This window comes from Catharus ustulatus, chromosome 4, assembly GCF_009819885.2.
Source record: "Catharus ustulatus isolate bCatUst1 chromosome 4, bCatUst1.pri.v2, whole genome shotgun sequence".
In the NCBI taxonomy this organism is placed as follows: Eukaryota; Metazoa; Chordata; class Aves; order Passeriformes; family Turdidae; genus Catharus; species Catharus ustulatus.
Window position 1 is genome coordinate 42179101 of NC_046224.1, and position 13857 is coordinate 42192957.

Below are 13857 nucleotides of genomic sequence, written 5' to 3' on the forward strand. Positions count from 1 at the left end.
CGCAGAATTACTTATTTAGAATTTTTTTTCTGTTATGCTGAGTTTTTGAAGAATACTGATTCTTGAATCATGTCACTAATCTGTTTTGATTGTGATTATAGATAGTAGTGTGGTAGATATATTGTGTACTTGAAAAAATCTTGTGTTCGTATTTTAGTTTCATAAGTTTTAAGTTGAACACTTTTCTTAATGTGTTGGCCATTCCAGCTGTTTTGATTACTTTCACTGAAGTGATAAATGTTCTTCAGTAGCCACAGAGTAGTAAGTCTTTACATGGGGCTGGTAGGTAGAAACTTAAGCTGGTGAGCACTAGGAATCTGGAAGCTTGAGGAATGTAGGGGATGTGTATTTGCTACAGGTGTTAGTAGGTAGAAGGGTTAAAAAGGGACAAGTGAGACTTAATGTAGTTGAACTGTTGCTAAAAATAAAGTAAGAGTAAGTTAGGACATATTCTTGAATCTTAGTGACTTGAAAGCTTTGAGAGGTTTGGGTGGGAGTAGGTTAAGATAGAAAGTGAACAAAAGAAAATTTGGAGCTTGGAATGCAGCATTGAATCATGCTAAAAATGCTTGCCACTGTGTGGCATGGATTCTTGTAAGATTTTAATTTATTTTTAGGCAGTTACTTGCAATTTGATTTTTTTCCCTTTTCTATCTTCCTTTTTTTCCCCTGAGTTTTTTTTGTTTTGTTGGGTTTTTTGTTTGTTTGTTTAAAAAAAAAGTAAGGGAACTTTTTACTACATAAGGGAAGCATTCCTGAAAATTTGCATTCCACTTTGCAGCAGGAATTCTTTTGTAGACCTGAACCATTTATCAAATTTTAAAAGCCAACCAGTTGTTATGTACTGTATAAAGTACGTGCTTTTGTGAAAAGTTTGCTCTAGGCTGTTAAATTCAATAGAAATGACAGAAAAAAGGCCTAGCTTCTCCTATGTGGCAGATCATAAATAGTATGTGCAATGCATGTTTCTTCAGATGAAAGTAATTAAATGGTGTGATATAGACTATGCAAATTTTATATAGTTAATTTTTTAGCACTTGGCAAAAACTGCTTTTTGTATAAAGAAATACCTTCAAGTTAAACCTGACATTCAAAGTGTTCCTTATCTATTTAAGCAATAATTATAAGTGAATCTGCCTTCGAGTTTAAAAAGTTATTCTCTCTGTGTGTCTGGACCCTTCCTCCTCCCTTTCAACTTTTGGAGTTATTTAGAAACAAAATGGAGAGAATACAAAACCCCCTCACATTAAATGACCTGGCCCTAAAAAAAAAAAAAAAAAAATTAAAATCTTCCCAATGGGAATAAAAAACATAAGTAAAAGGAGGAGGGACTAGAGAAAAAGAAGGAAGGAAAAAACAAACAACCTTACCATTTCAGTACTCCTATCCTATTATTTTTCAGTATGTACAGATTTCTGGAAAATCTGAAACTCTGAATGGTTTTCTATTCTGTTAGACTTTGAAGATTTGGTGAATGCTTCTATATATTTTAAACTACTGATTCTAAGTGACTTAAAAAAATTGAATGTAAGCTTAACACTGAATAAATGTGGAGGACTTTGGGATTTCTTTTGAAAAAATAAATTCCAGAAAATTAAATGTTAGCTACTGTGCTGACTCAGTTCTTTTCCTCTTGTGTACATGCATACAAAAATGCCAATATGCAACAAAATTGCCAACAAAATGCAACAAAAACTACCAATAACTTATGGGATTTATTAAAAATTCTTTGTATTTTATCTACTGTACTTAGAATTCCAGATTGGCTTTTTTGACAAGTTTAATTAATAATTATTTTTCTCCAAGTAAGAAATCTTGCAATTCATTGCAAAATGTGTTTGTATTGTGACATTTTACCATGTCATTGAGAGCTGCAGCATTCTTGTATCGTGTGGGGGTTTGTTGGCAGTGGTAGAGTTTGAATATTCACACACCCATCATGTGCACTCTATTCCATCCGCTCTGTAAGTCTTGCACTGAGTGATTAATTTTATTGGAGGTACTTCAGTATTTTGAGAGATGTACATCGAGCGGTTAAAGCCTGTCCGAGTTTGTCTCTTTTGATCTTTGCACAACTTTGTTAGTCAGCACTTTGTTATTGTGGGAAATGAAAATATCTGTTTGCATGTCGCTAGGGGGGCAGGCATGACACACAGAAGGCGCTCTATACTTCAGAAGGCTAATATCTGTTTATTACAATAATGCACCATCTTGTATATACCCTTTAGACAGTTTACATTTTCATCATTGGTCACAATTAGTCAGCATAATATTCATTGGTGGAAAGTTCTCCACCTCTATTCTTCCCAGGATGTTTCCAAAAATACTCTCCACAACTGTGGGGTACCTCTCCCAGTTATCTTCACTTTCCCCTCTTCTCCTGGTCTCCATGCCAACAGCCCCAACCAGAGAACACTTCCCAAAACAAACCTTGTCCACTAACCCTCTCTAACCAACAGATCAGCTGTGGGTCCCACTATATTTGCACACCACTTTGCTGTAGATCTCTCAGCATGGCCTTTTCATAAGGGCGAGTCTTTATTTTTTGGTGTTCAATTCTGTAATGACTCATCAGCAGAAAAGCAAATTATCTAGTGATGTATCTGCTATACATGGGTGTGTACAGAAGCGTTGATGTTAAAAAAGAAACCACTCAGGTTATAAACTGGAGTAAATTTCACATTTGAGTCAGCTCAGCGTGAATTTTTAGTTACATTTTTCAGTTGATCATAGCAAGGACAAATTGTCTTTCACCTCTAAACATGGTTCTGGTTATGTCACGTATTCTCTGAGGAGCAACAGCCTATTTGTGCTACGGCACATCCTAAAAAAATTCTTCAGGACCTTCTGTGCTTTTTTTTTTTGCTTCCAATCCAATATTTAAGTATTGCATAGGCAGCAGGGAGTCCAGAGTGAAAATAAGGAAGATGGTCATGGAGGTTGCACAGAAACTGCTTGTGTCTCATTTACCTGGGAACAGCCCATCTAGGCGATAGCAAGCTGCAAGAAACCAGGCTCTGGATGAATGGTGCTGACGTCTTTCTAAGAATACTAGTCTTTGTTTTTAGAACTGAAAGCAGAAACTACACAGCCTTTGTGCAGTTCATAAGATAGCACGGGTATTTGGTAGTTCATCAATGATTTGTTTTAGAAGACATCAATCTTGTCTGTTTCACATTTCCAGCCTGATGCTTTCAAATTCTGTTTTGGCTTATGTTTAACTTTTTCCTTTTAGTTGTACTCCTCTGTAGATCACACTTTTTCAGAATCAAAGGGGAAAAAGTAATTATTTCAAGTATAATTAGAAAGACCCTGCTGTAAAACAGGGTTATGAAAAGTTGAAGTGGGGGGAAAAATATCCTGCATTTCTTTGTCAAATATAGGCTGTTGATACTGGCATAGAGATAGTCTGGTCTCGCATCTTTTAGCAGAAGCTAGTCTTTTAGGAATAAAAATAGTGTCTTTGTATCAAATTCATAAAGGGATTTTAATAGTTAAAGTTTAATATTCTAATATGTTAATATTTTGTTTGAGGCTTGCCTTGACATGTGATAACAAGGAAACTCAATTTCTTTGTGCTATGTTGTTGCTTGAAAGAAACTGGGAAGAGAAAAGCCGTCTTCTTCATGTACTCTTCCAGTTTCCAGGAGGCCCCTGTTCTTCGTCTCCCTTCTTTTCTCTACTAGGGTTAGGAATTTGACCACTGAGGGGTGGGAGTGTGAATACTTTGTTTTTATTTATGTCTATGTACTAACATTTAGCACAGATGAAGATGATAGGAATAAGGTAATCACATGTACCAGTTTAATTCAACAGCTTATTGTCTTTGCTTCTTATAGGTTCCTAAAAAGGATCAAGCTCTGGTAAAAATTAGGTTTGCCTTTAGATAGTACAGTTCACCTGTACAATGACTGCAAACAAACCCCACCCTCAAATGTGCTTTTTCTATTTTCAGACTGACAACTTTATGTTCTTTCTTGAACTAGACAAATGTTAGGATTATAAAATTGTTACTTAAATAGGATTATAGAATTACTATATATCGATATCTTCACTCAAGTGTAGATATCTGAAGTGTTAGCACTCATGTCTTGTGTTTAAGTTGGCATGGTTTTTTTGGAGGTAAACACTTGATGCTTGAGACAAATTCCATCTCAGAGATCAAAATGAGATTACTGAAGAATTTGTCTGTTGTTCTTAGGATTTGGTAAAACCAAATCTGGATTCGTACTTACTGATGTGCATGATATTTGGCTTTGAACATTTTGCTCTGTATCTTCAAAGTACTTGTAAGCCAGTTAGCTTAGCATGTGGGAGGGCTTCCTCTTAAGAATTATCCTTTACTTCTCCCAGTCTTGTGACATCCTTCTGAAAACCTGGTGTTGCCATTACTCCCTACCAGGCTTCTGCTTAGGCTAAGTATCCATTAAAACCTAATAACTCCTCCCTCCCCGTAATACCCATTAGGTTCTCTGGTGAATCCAAATCCATAGTCATTAGCTCTGACTTTTATAAGAGCGGTGAGCAGACTCCTAATATCTTTTACTTCTTACCAGTTACCTGCTCTGTAGATAGGCTGCTTATATTGTGGAAGCTGACGACGCAGTGCAGAGCCTACAGATTTGAAGGCCATGCAGAAGCAGTGACAAGTGTAGACTTCTCGCCAGATGGGCAGGTGCTGGCTTCAGCTTCTCATGATCACACTGTCAGGCTGTGGATTCCTTGCATGTGAGTATAACTGAGCAATGCTGGGTATGTGTTTTGTTATTGTGCAGAGTGAGTACCGGAGGCTTTACTCAAGTTTCTTTTTCCTTCCCATATGCCTGGGCTTGGACAGAAACAGACTGGGGACCAGAAGCAGCACAATTCTTTACTGTATTACTTTGCTCTTTTCTGAATATTCTGTAGTTTCAAAAGAAAAATATAACAACTCAGAGGTCACAATTTCATGGCTTGAAGATTATATTTTAATTAGGATTGCATGGCTGCACTTCATTTTGGGGAGAAAAGTGATGAAGAAAAGAGTTTTTTGGAAAAAAAATTCAATTAACTTATCAGGCTGTTCTTGAGTAGTAGTAATTACGAGTTATTCATTATGCTCTTAGACTGATGTTGCTTGAACTTTCAAGCGCCTTATAGATTACTATGTAAAAAATTTCTCTTTCAAATGCTAATTAGACTAAAGGCCAATGCTGTTACTTAATTGCATCGCTCTGTAAAATTGGTCATTGGTAAATGAAACTTAAAGAATGTTATTCTAATAATATTTTAGAAAGTAAAAATATAATGGTGACATTAAGACTTGTCCTCTGTGTATTGCTTTTTTGATTGGGTCAGAATCTAAATATGCTAACACTGAGTTTTATGGGGATTTAAACTCTTTAAAGTAATTGTGATTTGTGACTTGATAATTGGGGTTTTGTTTCATTTTCTTTGCCCCCCCTTAGTTATGGAGAATCATCAGTACTGAAAGGTCATACAGCATCTGTTCGGAGTGTGAACTTCTCCCATGATGGCTGCTCTGTAGTTTCAGCATCCAATGATAAATTAATAAAAATATGGAGTGTTAGCCATCAGCGCCTTTTGTTTACCCTATTCCAACACACTGGTTGGGTTCGCTGTGCCAAGTAAGTGTTGTTTTTATTCTCTTGGTAAAGTAGATGTGCTAACAAAGGGGATTTTATATCCCAGGGTAGAAATAAGAGAAGAAAAGTTTGTGAATGACAAAAAATGATCTCTCACCAATAATTAAATTTTAATAAATGAACCTTATGCACACAAGTTTTGTATAGATCTCCTAGCTGAAGTATGAAAGCTTGCTCTATGTTAATATGTGTATGTACTAAATAAGTTGCTGTGTTCATTCTTTTACATTAAAGAACAAATGGGATCTTCTGTATTTATTTTCAGTCAGTATCCTGTTCCCCAGTTTTGTTTTGTTTTTTGTTGCATTAACTAATTTCCCAGCACTCATGTCTAGATATATCATGCATTGTAGGAATTTTCCCAACTATTTTTGGAGTAGTGATGGCATTAAAGAATGGTCATGAATCCAGATAAGTTAAGCTTGCATAATTGGAAAGGGTAAAAGAAATGGCCTTTGGATTGCAAGTTAGGGTTCATACTCTTTGAAGACAGGGCAACTTTTCAATGACAAGAAAAGATTATTGGCAGATTGGTTTTTTTTATATTTTTTCTTTTCCTCCATATTAATGGAAAATATGCAGCTAAGAGAGGCCTGATATAAACCTCCTGAGAAAGGAATTTAACACTGGTGAAGTGCAGACCCCTACAAAGTTTCAAACTGTCAGAATGTTAAAAAGTAAAAGGAAAGCTCTAGGAAATTACATATGAAAGTTCTTGTACAGTTTTTTAATGTCATTTTGCTCAGTAAGGGAAATAAGTGTGCCCGAGGCCATAGACAAGTCAATTTTCCTGTTTAAAAACCTAGTCTACTAGTCTAGGAATAATAGTGAATGTTTTGCTCACTATTTGTAAGTTTAGAAAGAACTCAGAGAACATAAATGTAGGTTAACATTGAACACAGGATTCTACCGTGGGTGCTTTGTCCTTTTACCTATGGTTTTCTGTAATAATCTTTGTCATCTGAAGTTGCTGAAGTTGCATCTTAGGTTGCTGATACCTTCCCCCCAACCCCCTCTCTTCATCTTTCTTATGTCTGTGTTTAATTGTAGTTGATTGTGAAATGGGGCAGAATGGAATAGGGGGAGAAGCTTTTTTTTTTTTTGTTATTAGTCCATGATAAATACTAGAAACTCAAGTGTTATGCAATCTTATTTCAAACAGGCTTCCTTGGTTCTGGTGTTTTGCTGCTTATGTCCTTATGTCTCTAATGTTAATCTAAACACAATCAGTTGTTAAGTAATGTATATGCTTTTGTGTTCCAGATTTTCACCTGATGGAAGATTAATAGCGTCTTGTAGTGAGGACAAATCTGTTATCATCTGGGATACAAGAAATAAAATTTGTGTTAATAGTTTCTCAGATTATGAAGGGTAAGTTCTAGAAAAAAATAGGAAAAAAGGAAAAATGTAATAGTGTAATTTTAATGGCATTTATGTAATGTTCTGTGTTATTAATATCCAACATTTAACAAATTAACATATGTTAAATCTGAAAACAGATCAGAATTCTACCACTCGTGTCAAGTAAAATAATTCATATAATGTTTTCTCAAGAGGTTAACTGGTGGCACTTACTCAGCTGTTTTCCAGCAATCAAGAGATAATCCAAACAGAACTGAGATTTTTCTTGAATTTTGGAATGCTTCCATGTTTTCCCTCAATTTTGATAATGTTATTTGATATTGAATGCTTCAACAAGAAGAAAGCTTGAAGGCTTTTCCAGTTGTTGATGAAAATAATATTTTGTTACCTTCAGTGATCAGGCTTATTTACAGTAATTTCACAATTACAAGCCACACTGAGTATAAGCTGCACTTCCGGGGTGTTGGCAACGTTGAGGTCTTTGTCTATAAATAAGCTGCACCGGATTATTACCCGCACTTTTGTTAGCAGTGAGGATCCGTGTGCAACTTTCACAAAGTTGCCGAATAGTAACAGAATCGCGGGATCATGGGGTTTACTGGCTTGGCCCTGCTCAGGGTGGCCGCCAGGGAGCAGCCCCAGCCCCGCTCACCGCTGCCGCCAGGAGGCAGGGGAGCAGTGTGTCCGGCCGGTGCCACCAGGAGGAGGGAGAGGGGCGTCCTTGGCCGTGCCGCCGGGAGGAGGGAGAGGGGCGTGCCTGGCTGGTGCCGCCGGGAAGAGGGAAAACAGCGTGCCCAGCTGGTGCCGCTGCCGCACCCCCCGGCGCCTGGCAGCACTGCTCATGCACCCTCATTGCCCCGCTGCCTGGGGCCGCAGCTGGCTCGGACTTCTGGGTTGGGAAATTTCCAAAATTTGTTCATATATAAACCGCTCCTGAATGTAAGCCGCACTTCCGGTTCGGGAGCAAAATTTTAGTCAAAATGGTGCAGCTTGTAATCGTGAAATTACTGTAAATTTAGAAAATAATTGCTTTTACTTATATGCAGTTTTCTTAAACACCTTGGATCCAGAGTTTTGATTAACAAGTTAGTGAAATATTTATCTTGTATATGTGCTTTGCTGATTTAATGGCTGCCTTCATCCTTTTTTGGGTCCAAAATGTTATTATAGCTACATACTCCGTTCTTAGACAAAATTATTTTACTTGTTGCTTACAAACTCTTTGCAGCACTATCTTCTAGGAGCTTTGTACTCTAGCACAAACTCTGAAGGTTGGACTTGGATCAATTGTGCAGTATTTTCAACAAAAGTGAGATTATGATTTATCACGCACATCTTGTTTTCTTATGCTTATTTCAGTTACTTGAAATGCCTAATTTGGGTTTCCATACATCTAGGTTCCACACAAGTTTGTGGCAGCTCAGTGTTACTATTGTGGGCTTTATATATATACACATACCTAAATACTTCTGTGGAAACACAACATAAATCTGTTTTTATTAATTTATATTTAGATTTGCAACTTTTGTGGATTTCAACCCAAGTGGAACATGTATAGCTTCTGCAGGTTCCAATAACACAGTGAAACTATGGGATATTCGAACAAACAAACTGCTGCAACATTTCAAAGGTAAAAACAATGTTTGTTTTATTTTCTTTATAATGGGACTCTTTGCAATTAAATGTGATTTATTATGAATATGTTATTTTATTCTTTACTGGGGAAAGTGGACAAACAAGTCCATTGACTTGTTGTAAGTATCTTTTTGTTGTCTAGCAACCCTAAGAATCCAATCTGAATCCTTTTTATTTCTTTGCTTCTCTTAATTTTTAGAACTGAACTAAGCAAATGTGGAGAGTCTTCTATACCCCAGCACTTTGGTTGTTTTTCTCTTAAATGAAGTAGCTCTTTGGGAAGTAGAAAAGAGCAAAGAAATAAAGTGTACATATCCTCTTAGTAGATATCTACAGCCTTTGAATATTGTCTTCTGTAAATCAGTTCACAGAGCAGGGGTTAATTGTATATCATTCCATCCTTCTGGTAACTACCTCATCACTGCTTCTACTGATGGTACCCTTAAGATTCTGGACCTCTTAGGAGAAAGACTTATTTACACTCTTCATGGACACAAGGTATACACAATAATCCTCTTTAAATGGAGATCTTAAAAGGTTGTTCAGTAGCTTTACAAAGTGAAAGTGATATTTATGCCATTGTGTCTTTTTTCTTGCAACTTTCAGGTAAAATTTAGTGGACAGTAAGGTGTTGTATTAATGCACCTTGTCTCAAGTGGTTAAGGAAATGCATCAGTATTTACCTGTAACCATGCTTTTTATGTCTCAATATTACACTCTTGATATTAAGTGAAAGCTCATGTTCTGAATTCATTAATAATTCACTTGATTTTCAGAATCATGTTATTTGGCACTAAGGATAATGCCACTATTTTATCCTAACACAGATTGTTGTAATTGTAATATAGCATCTTATGAAAACATGCAATATTAACTTTTCAGTCAAGTTTTTCAGAAATTTCACTGCTGTAAAATTGTTCCTAGTTTTATTAAAATTGAAAAATTTATTATATTAGGTAATGGGATCAGTGTTTTTCTCTAAAATACCATGATTACAGTCATAGCTATTTTTACTATATGCTGTTTATTTTTCCAGGGACCTGTACTTTGTGTGGCTTTTTCAAAAGGTGGCGAAAAATTTGCCTCAGGTGGAATGGATACTCAGGTTTGTGGTATTGTCTCCTTAAATGAAATGTCTTAATGTTTGTTACAGTGGATGGGAGTTAAATATAGTATGATACAGTAACATGCTAATTACTCACATGCATTCAGTCTACTAGTGTGTTATATAGGCCTTCCATTGGGTGTTATGATGAGGAGAAGACCAGCCACTTCTATTTTACATATTAAAATAAAGAAGGATTTTTAACTAAGAATGTTTAAAGTGTTGCAATTCGATGTCAGCAAAGTAGTTATGTTGCAATAAATATTAAGATAGCTACTTTGTTAGGTTTTTCACTGCTTTAAAGTCCTTACTCTGTAATTGTAGGTATTAAGTTGTATGACCAGGAAAACCTTGGCTAGACCTGGGGGGAAGAAAAACACCTCCTGTGCTACCTTGACTAATTTACTTTGGTGAAACAGTAAAGTACTTATGAAGGGAAGAAGAATCATTTGAGCACTTAAAAAAAAAAAAGTTAAGCAGTAAGTCTTATAATTAATCTCCATCTGCTGTAATAAATCTTACAATTAAGAAAAATTATTTTCAAGCTTGCGATCATCTCTATCAGGTTTATAAAGTTTCCAGAAAGAAAGAACTTTTGTTGTGCAAGATTTAAATTTTCAGTCTGAAGTGTTCCTTAATATTAGTTGTCTTTTTGTTTCCTATTACAAAAAGCTAAAAGCTCAATGTGGATATAGAATACTGTGTTGTTGAAATTAAGATCCTTTGAGTTTACCATAATTCACGGCTATATTCTGTTTAGTGGAGTTTGAAACAAATTTCAACTACTAGCAGAGATGGTCTTGCGAAATAAAAAAGATTGCTTTCTCTCACCAAGTTTTAAGTAAGAAGTACTGCCAAGACTTGAAGTAATTGAAAGAGTGAAAGTGTTATCAAACATCCCATATTAATTTTACAAGCAGGGAAAAACCCCACAAAAACCAGCCAAGAATGGGGGAAAGATATTTATTTTTTGACCCAGTAGTATGGTCTTTTATTTTCCATACTAAAGTTTTAAATAAGATTTTAAGTCCCAATTGCAACTTAGGTCCTACATGATTCTGAATTGTTGACCTTACCTTCCATGAGTATTTTGTTTTGAGTTTTGTGACTGTTGGTATATTATACTTAACTTAAGAGGAACAAAAGTGCATGTATTCACTAGGTCACATGGCAAAGATTAATCTGAGAAGCTCTGATGAAGGCAAGGACCTACAGTATTAAGCCTAACACAGCTTCTCCACTGAATGCCAACACACCATGGGAATCCCTGTCTTACTACAAAGTTCCTTTGAATTTGGGCCCCCTGAATGACTTGTGTGTTCAGTGCAGTCATGTCGTTGCCTTTTTCCTGCCCTGATTTTCTGTTGTAGAGCTTCTGGGGCATGAGCATGGAGAAAGTAGGTAAAAATCTATGTCTCGTGTTCCTCAGCAGTTTGGTATAATGGGTTCATGCTGAATATATGAGAGGGAAGATCCAGTTTCATCAGGAAGCACTTCCTTAGTTAAATATTGAATTTAAAACGTAGTCATAGCAGGTCTAGTAACTGTTTAAATTACCTTAAAAATGAGCCTTCCTGTGTTTGTTGAGGTTTTTCCATTTGTTTTATCAAAGTTTTGGTGGGAGAGAAGCACTTACTTTGCTGCAACTTTTCTAAGTTTTAAAATGTGCTAACCGCTGTTGGGTAACTACCAAGGTGTACAGTAGTTTCACGAATACAAGCCGCACGGATTATAAGCCGCACCCCCGGTGCCTCGACAATGTTGCTGTCTTTGTCAATAGATAAGCCGCACCCCGAATATTAGCCGCACTTTCGTTCGTAGCGAGAATCCGTGCGCAGCTTTCACAAATTGGCCAATTAGCAACAGGATCGCGGCATAGCGGGGTTTACTGGCTCGGGGCGGGGCCAGGCAGGCTCGGCCCGCTCATGGTTGCCGATAGGGGTGGATGGCCCGGCTCGGCGCTACGGCTTGGCTGGGCCGGCCGGGCGGTGTTGCTGCCGCCGCCGCCGCCAGGCTCCCTGCTCCCGTCTGCACTGCCACTGCTGCGTTTGCTTGCCCTGCGGGCGGTGCTGCTGCCGCCGCCGCTGCCAGACTCCCTGGCTCCCCGCTCCCGTCTGCACCGCCGCTGCCATGTTGGCTCGCCCTGGCCGGCACTGCTGGCCGCCGCACCGCCGGGCTCCCCCACGCTGCTAGCCCTGGTTCCCCTGGGCTCCCGTGCACTGCCAGCCCTGCTTCTAGGGGGCTTTTCCCCGCCGCCGGGCAGCCCTGCTCGCCGGGCTTCCTGCTTCAACTGTCCTCTCCTATGCAATGTGGCTCCCGTGCACTGCCAGCCCTGCTTCTAGGGGGCTTTTCCCCGCCGCCGGGCTTCCTGCTTCTGCTATCTTCCCCTATGCAGTCGGGCTCCCCTGCACTGCTAGCCCCAGTTCTCCCGGGCTCCCCCGCCCTGCTGGCCCGGGCTCTGCCGCCCTCCCTGCCCCGCCCTGCTGGCTCAGGCTCTGCCGCCCGCCCCCAACACTGCTGGCCCCGCCTCTGCCCGGCTTTCCCACCTCTGCCGGAGCCGGCCGGGCTCCAGCTTGGCTTGGGGCTGCCGCGGGCTCTCACTTCCGTGTTGGCAGCATTTAGAATTTTGTTAATGTATTAGCCGCCCCGGAATATTGGCCGCACGTCCGGGTTTCCACCAAAATTTTGGTCAAATTGGTGCGGCTTGTATTCGTGAAATTACTGTATATCTTTATCTATAGTAGACATAAGAACTTTATTCCTCAGTGTCCGTTTTCTTTTGGTGTATACGCACATGTACAGTAAATTCACGAATACAAGCCGCACTGACTATAAGCCGCATCTCTGGGTGTTGGCAAATATTTTGGTTTTTGTCCATAGATAAACCGCACACGAATATAAGCCGCTCTGTCGTTCGCAGCGAGGACCCGCGTGCAATTATTAACAGAACGGCGGGAGGGCGGGGTTTACTGGCTGAGCTAAGGCTGTGCAGGCTCGGCCCGCTAGGGGCCGCTGACGGGGCCAGGTGGTCCAGCACGGTGCTGCAGCTCGGGGCCGGCCGCCGCTGCCACTGGGCTCGGTCACCCCGGGTCGGCGCTGCCCTGCGGTGGCAGGCAGGGACGGAGCTTCCCCTGCTCCTACGGCAGCGGCGGCGGGTGGGGACGGAGCTTTCCCGCGCCCGTGGCGCCGGCGGCGGGCAGGGACGGAGTTTCCCCGCTCCTGCCGCGGCGGCGGCGGGCGGGGACAAAGCACCCCGTCGGCTCCCCGAGCCGCGGCAATGGCTGCGCGGGGCTCCCGTCGGCTCCCCGGGCCACAGCAATGGCGGCGCGCGCTTCCCCCCCCCCTCCCTGGGCCGCAGCAATGGCGGCGCCGGCTTCCCCCCCCCTCCCCGGGCCGCAGCAATGGCGGCGCCGGCTTCCCCCCCCCCCTCCCCGGGCCGCAGCAATGGCGGCGCCGGCTTCCCCCCCCTCCCCGGGCCGCGGTAGGGGCGGCCCGGGTCCCCCCTCTCCTCCCCGGGCCGCGGTAGGGGCGGCCCGGGTCCCCCCTCTCCTCCCCGGGCCGCGGTAGGGGCGGCCCGGGTCCCCCCTCTCCTCCCCGGGCCGCGGTAGGGGCGGCCCGGGTCCCCCCTCTCCTCCCCGGGCCGCGGTAGGGGCGGCCCGGGTCCCCCCTCTCCTCCCCGAGCTGCAGCAATGGCGGCGCCGGGCCCCCCCACCGTCTCTCCCCTGGGCTGTGGCAGAGGAGGAAAGAGAGCTCTCCCGCCTCTCTCCCCGCCCCCCGTTCTGCCTACACGGAGCCAGGCTCCACCCGCGGTGCAACAAAGTAGCGATTTGTAACAATCGCAAAATGCCGACTTTGCAGCTGCTCGGCTCAGCACTCTGGCAGGCACTTCTGAGGTTGTATTAGCCGCTCCTGATTATTAGCCGCATTTCCGGTTTAGGAGCAAAATCTTAGTCAAATTGGTGCGGCTTGTATTCGTGAAATTACTGTACTTCTCAAACATCCTGTTTTGCTCACCTGTCTACAGCCGCCTTTCAGGTGTGCCAGGAGGATGGCTGTGGGACTTCTCAACTCACTGTTATTGTTGGTTTCCTGTAATTGTAGGGTGATTTC

The 13857-nt window shown here is 41.3% G+C and overlaps 1 protein-coding gene across 1 annotated transcript in view; it reads left to right on the forward strand.

Annotated features, from left to right (window-relative positions):
- The window catches only part of POC1B (POC1 centriolar protein B), a 52588-nt gene that overhangs the window by 3867 nt on the left and 34864 nt on the right, over window positions 1–13857 (forward strand). The window contains exons 3-8 of the mRNA XM_033058728.1: window positions 4557–4728; window positions 5448–5627; window positions 6909–7016; window positions 8522–8637; window positions 9007–9140; window positions 9679–9747. Of these exons, the coding sequence (XP_032914619.1) occupies window positions 4557–4728; window positions 5448–5627; window positions 6909–7016; window positions 8522–8637; window positions 9007–9140; window positions 9679–9747 (779 nt within the window). The remainder of the gene's footprint in view (window positions 1–4556; window positions 4729–5447; window positions 5628–6908; window positions 7017–8521; window positions 8638–9006; window positions 9141–9678; window positions 9748–13857) is intronic.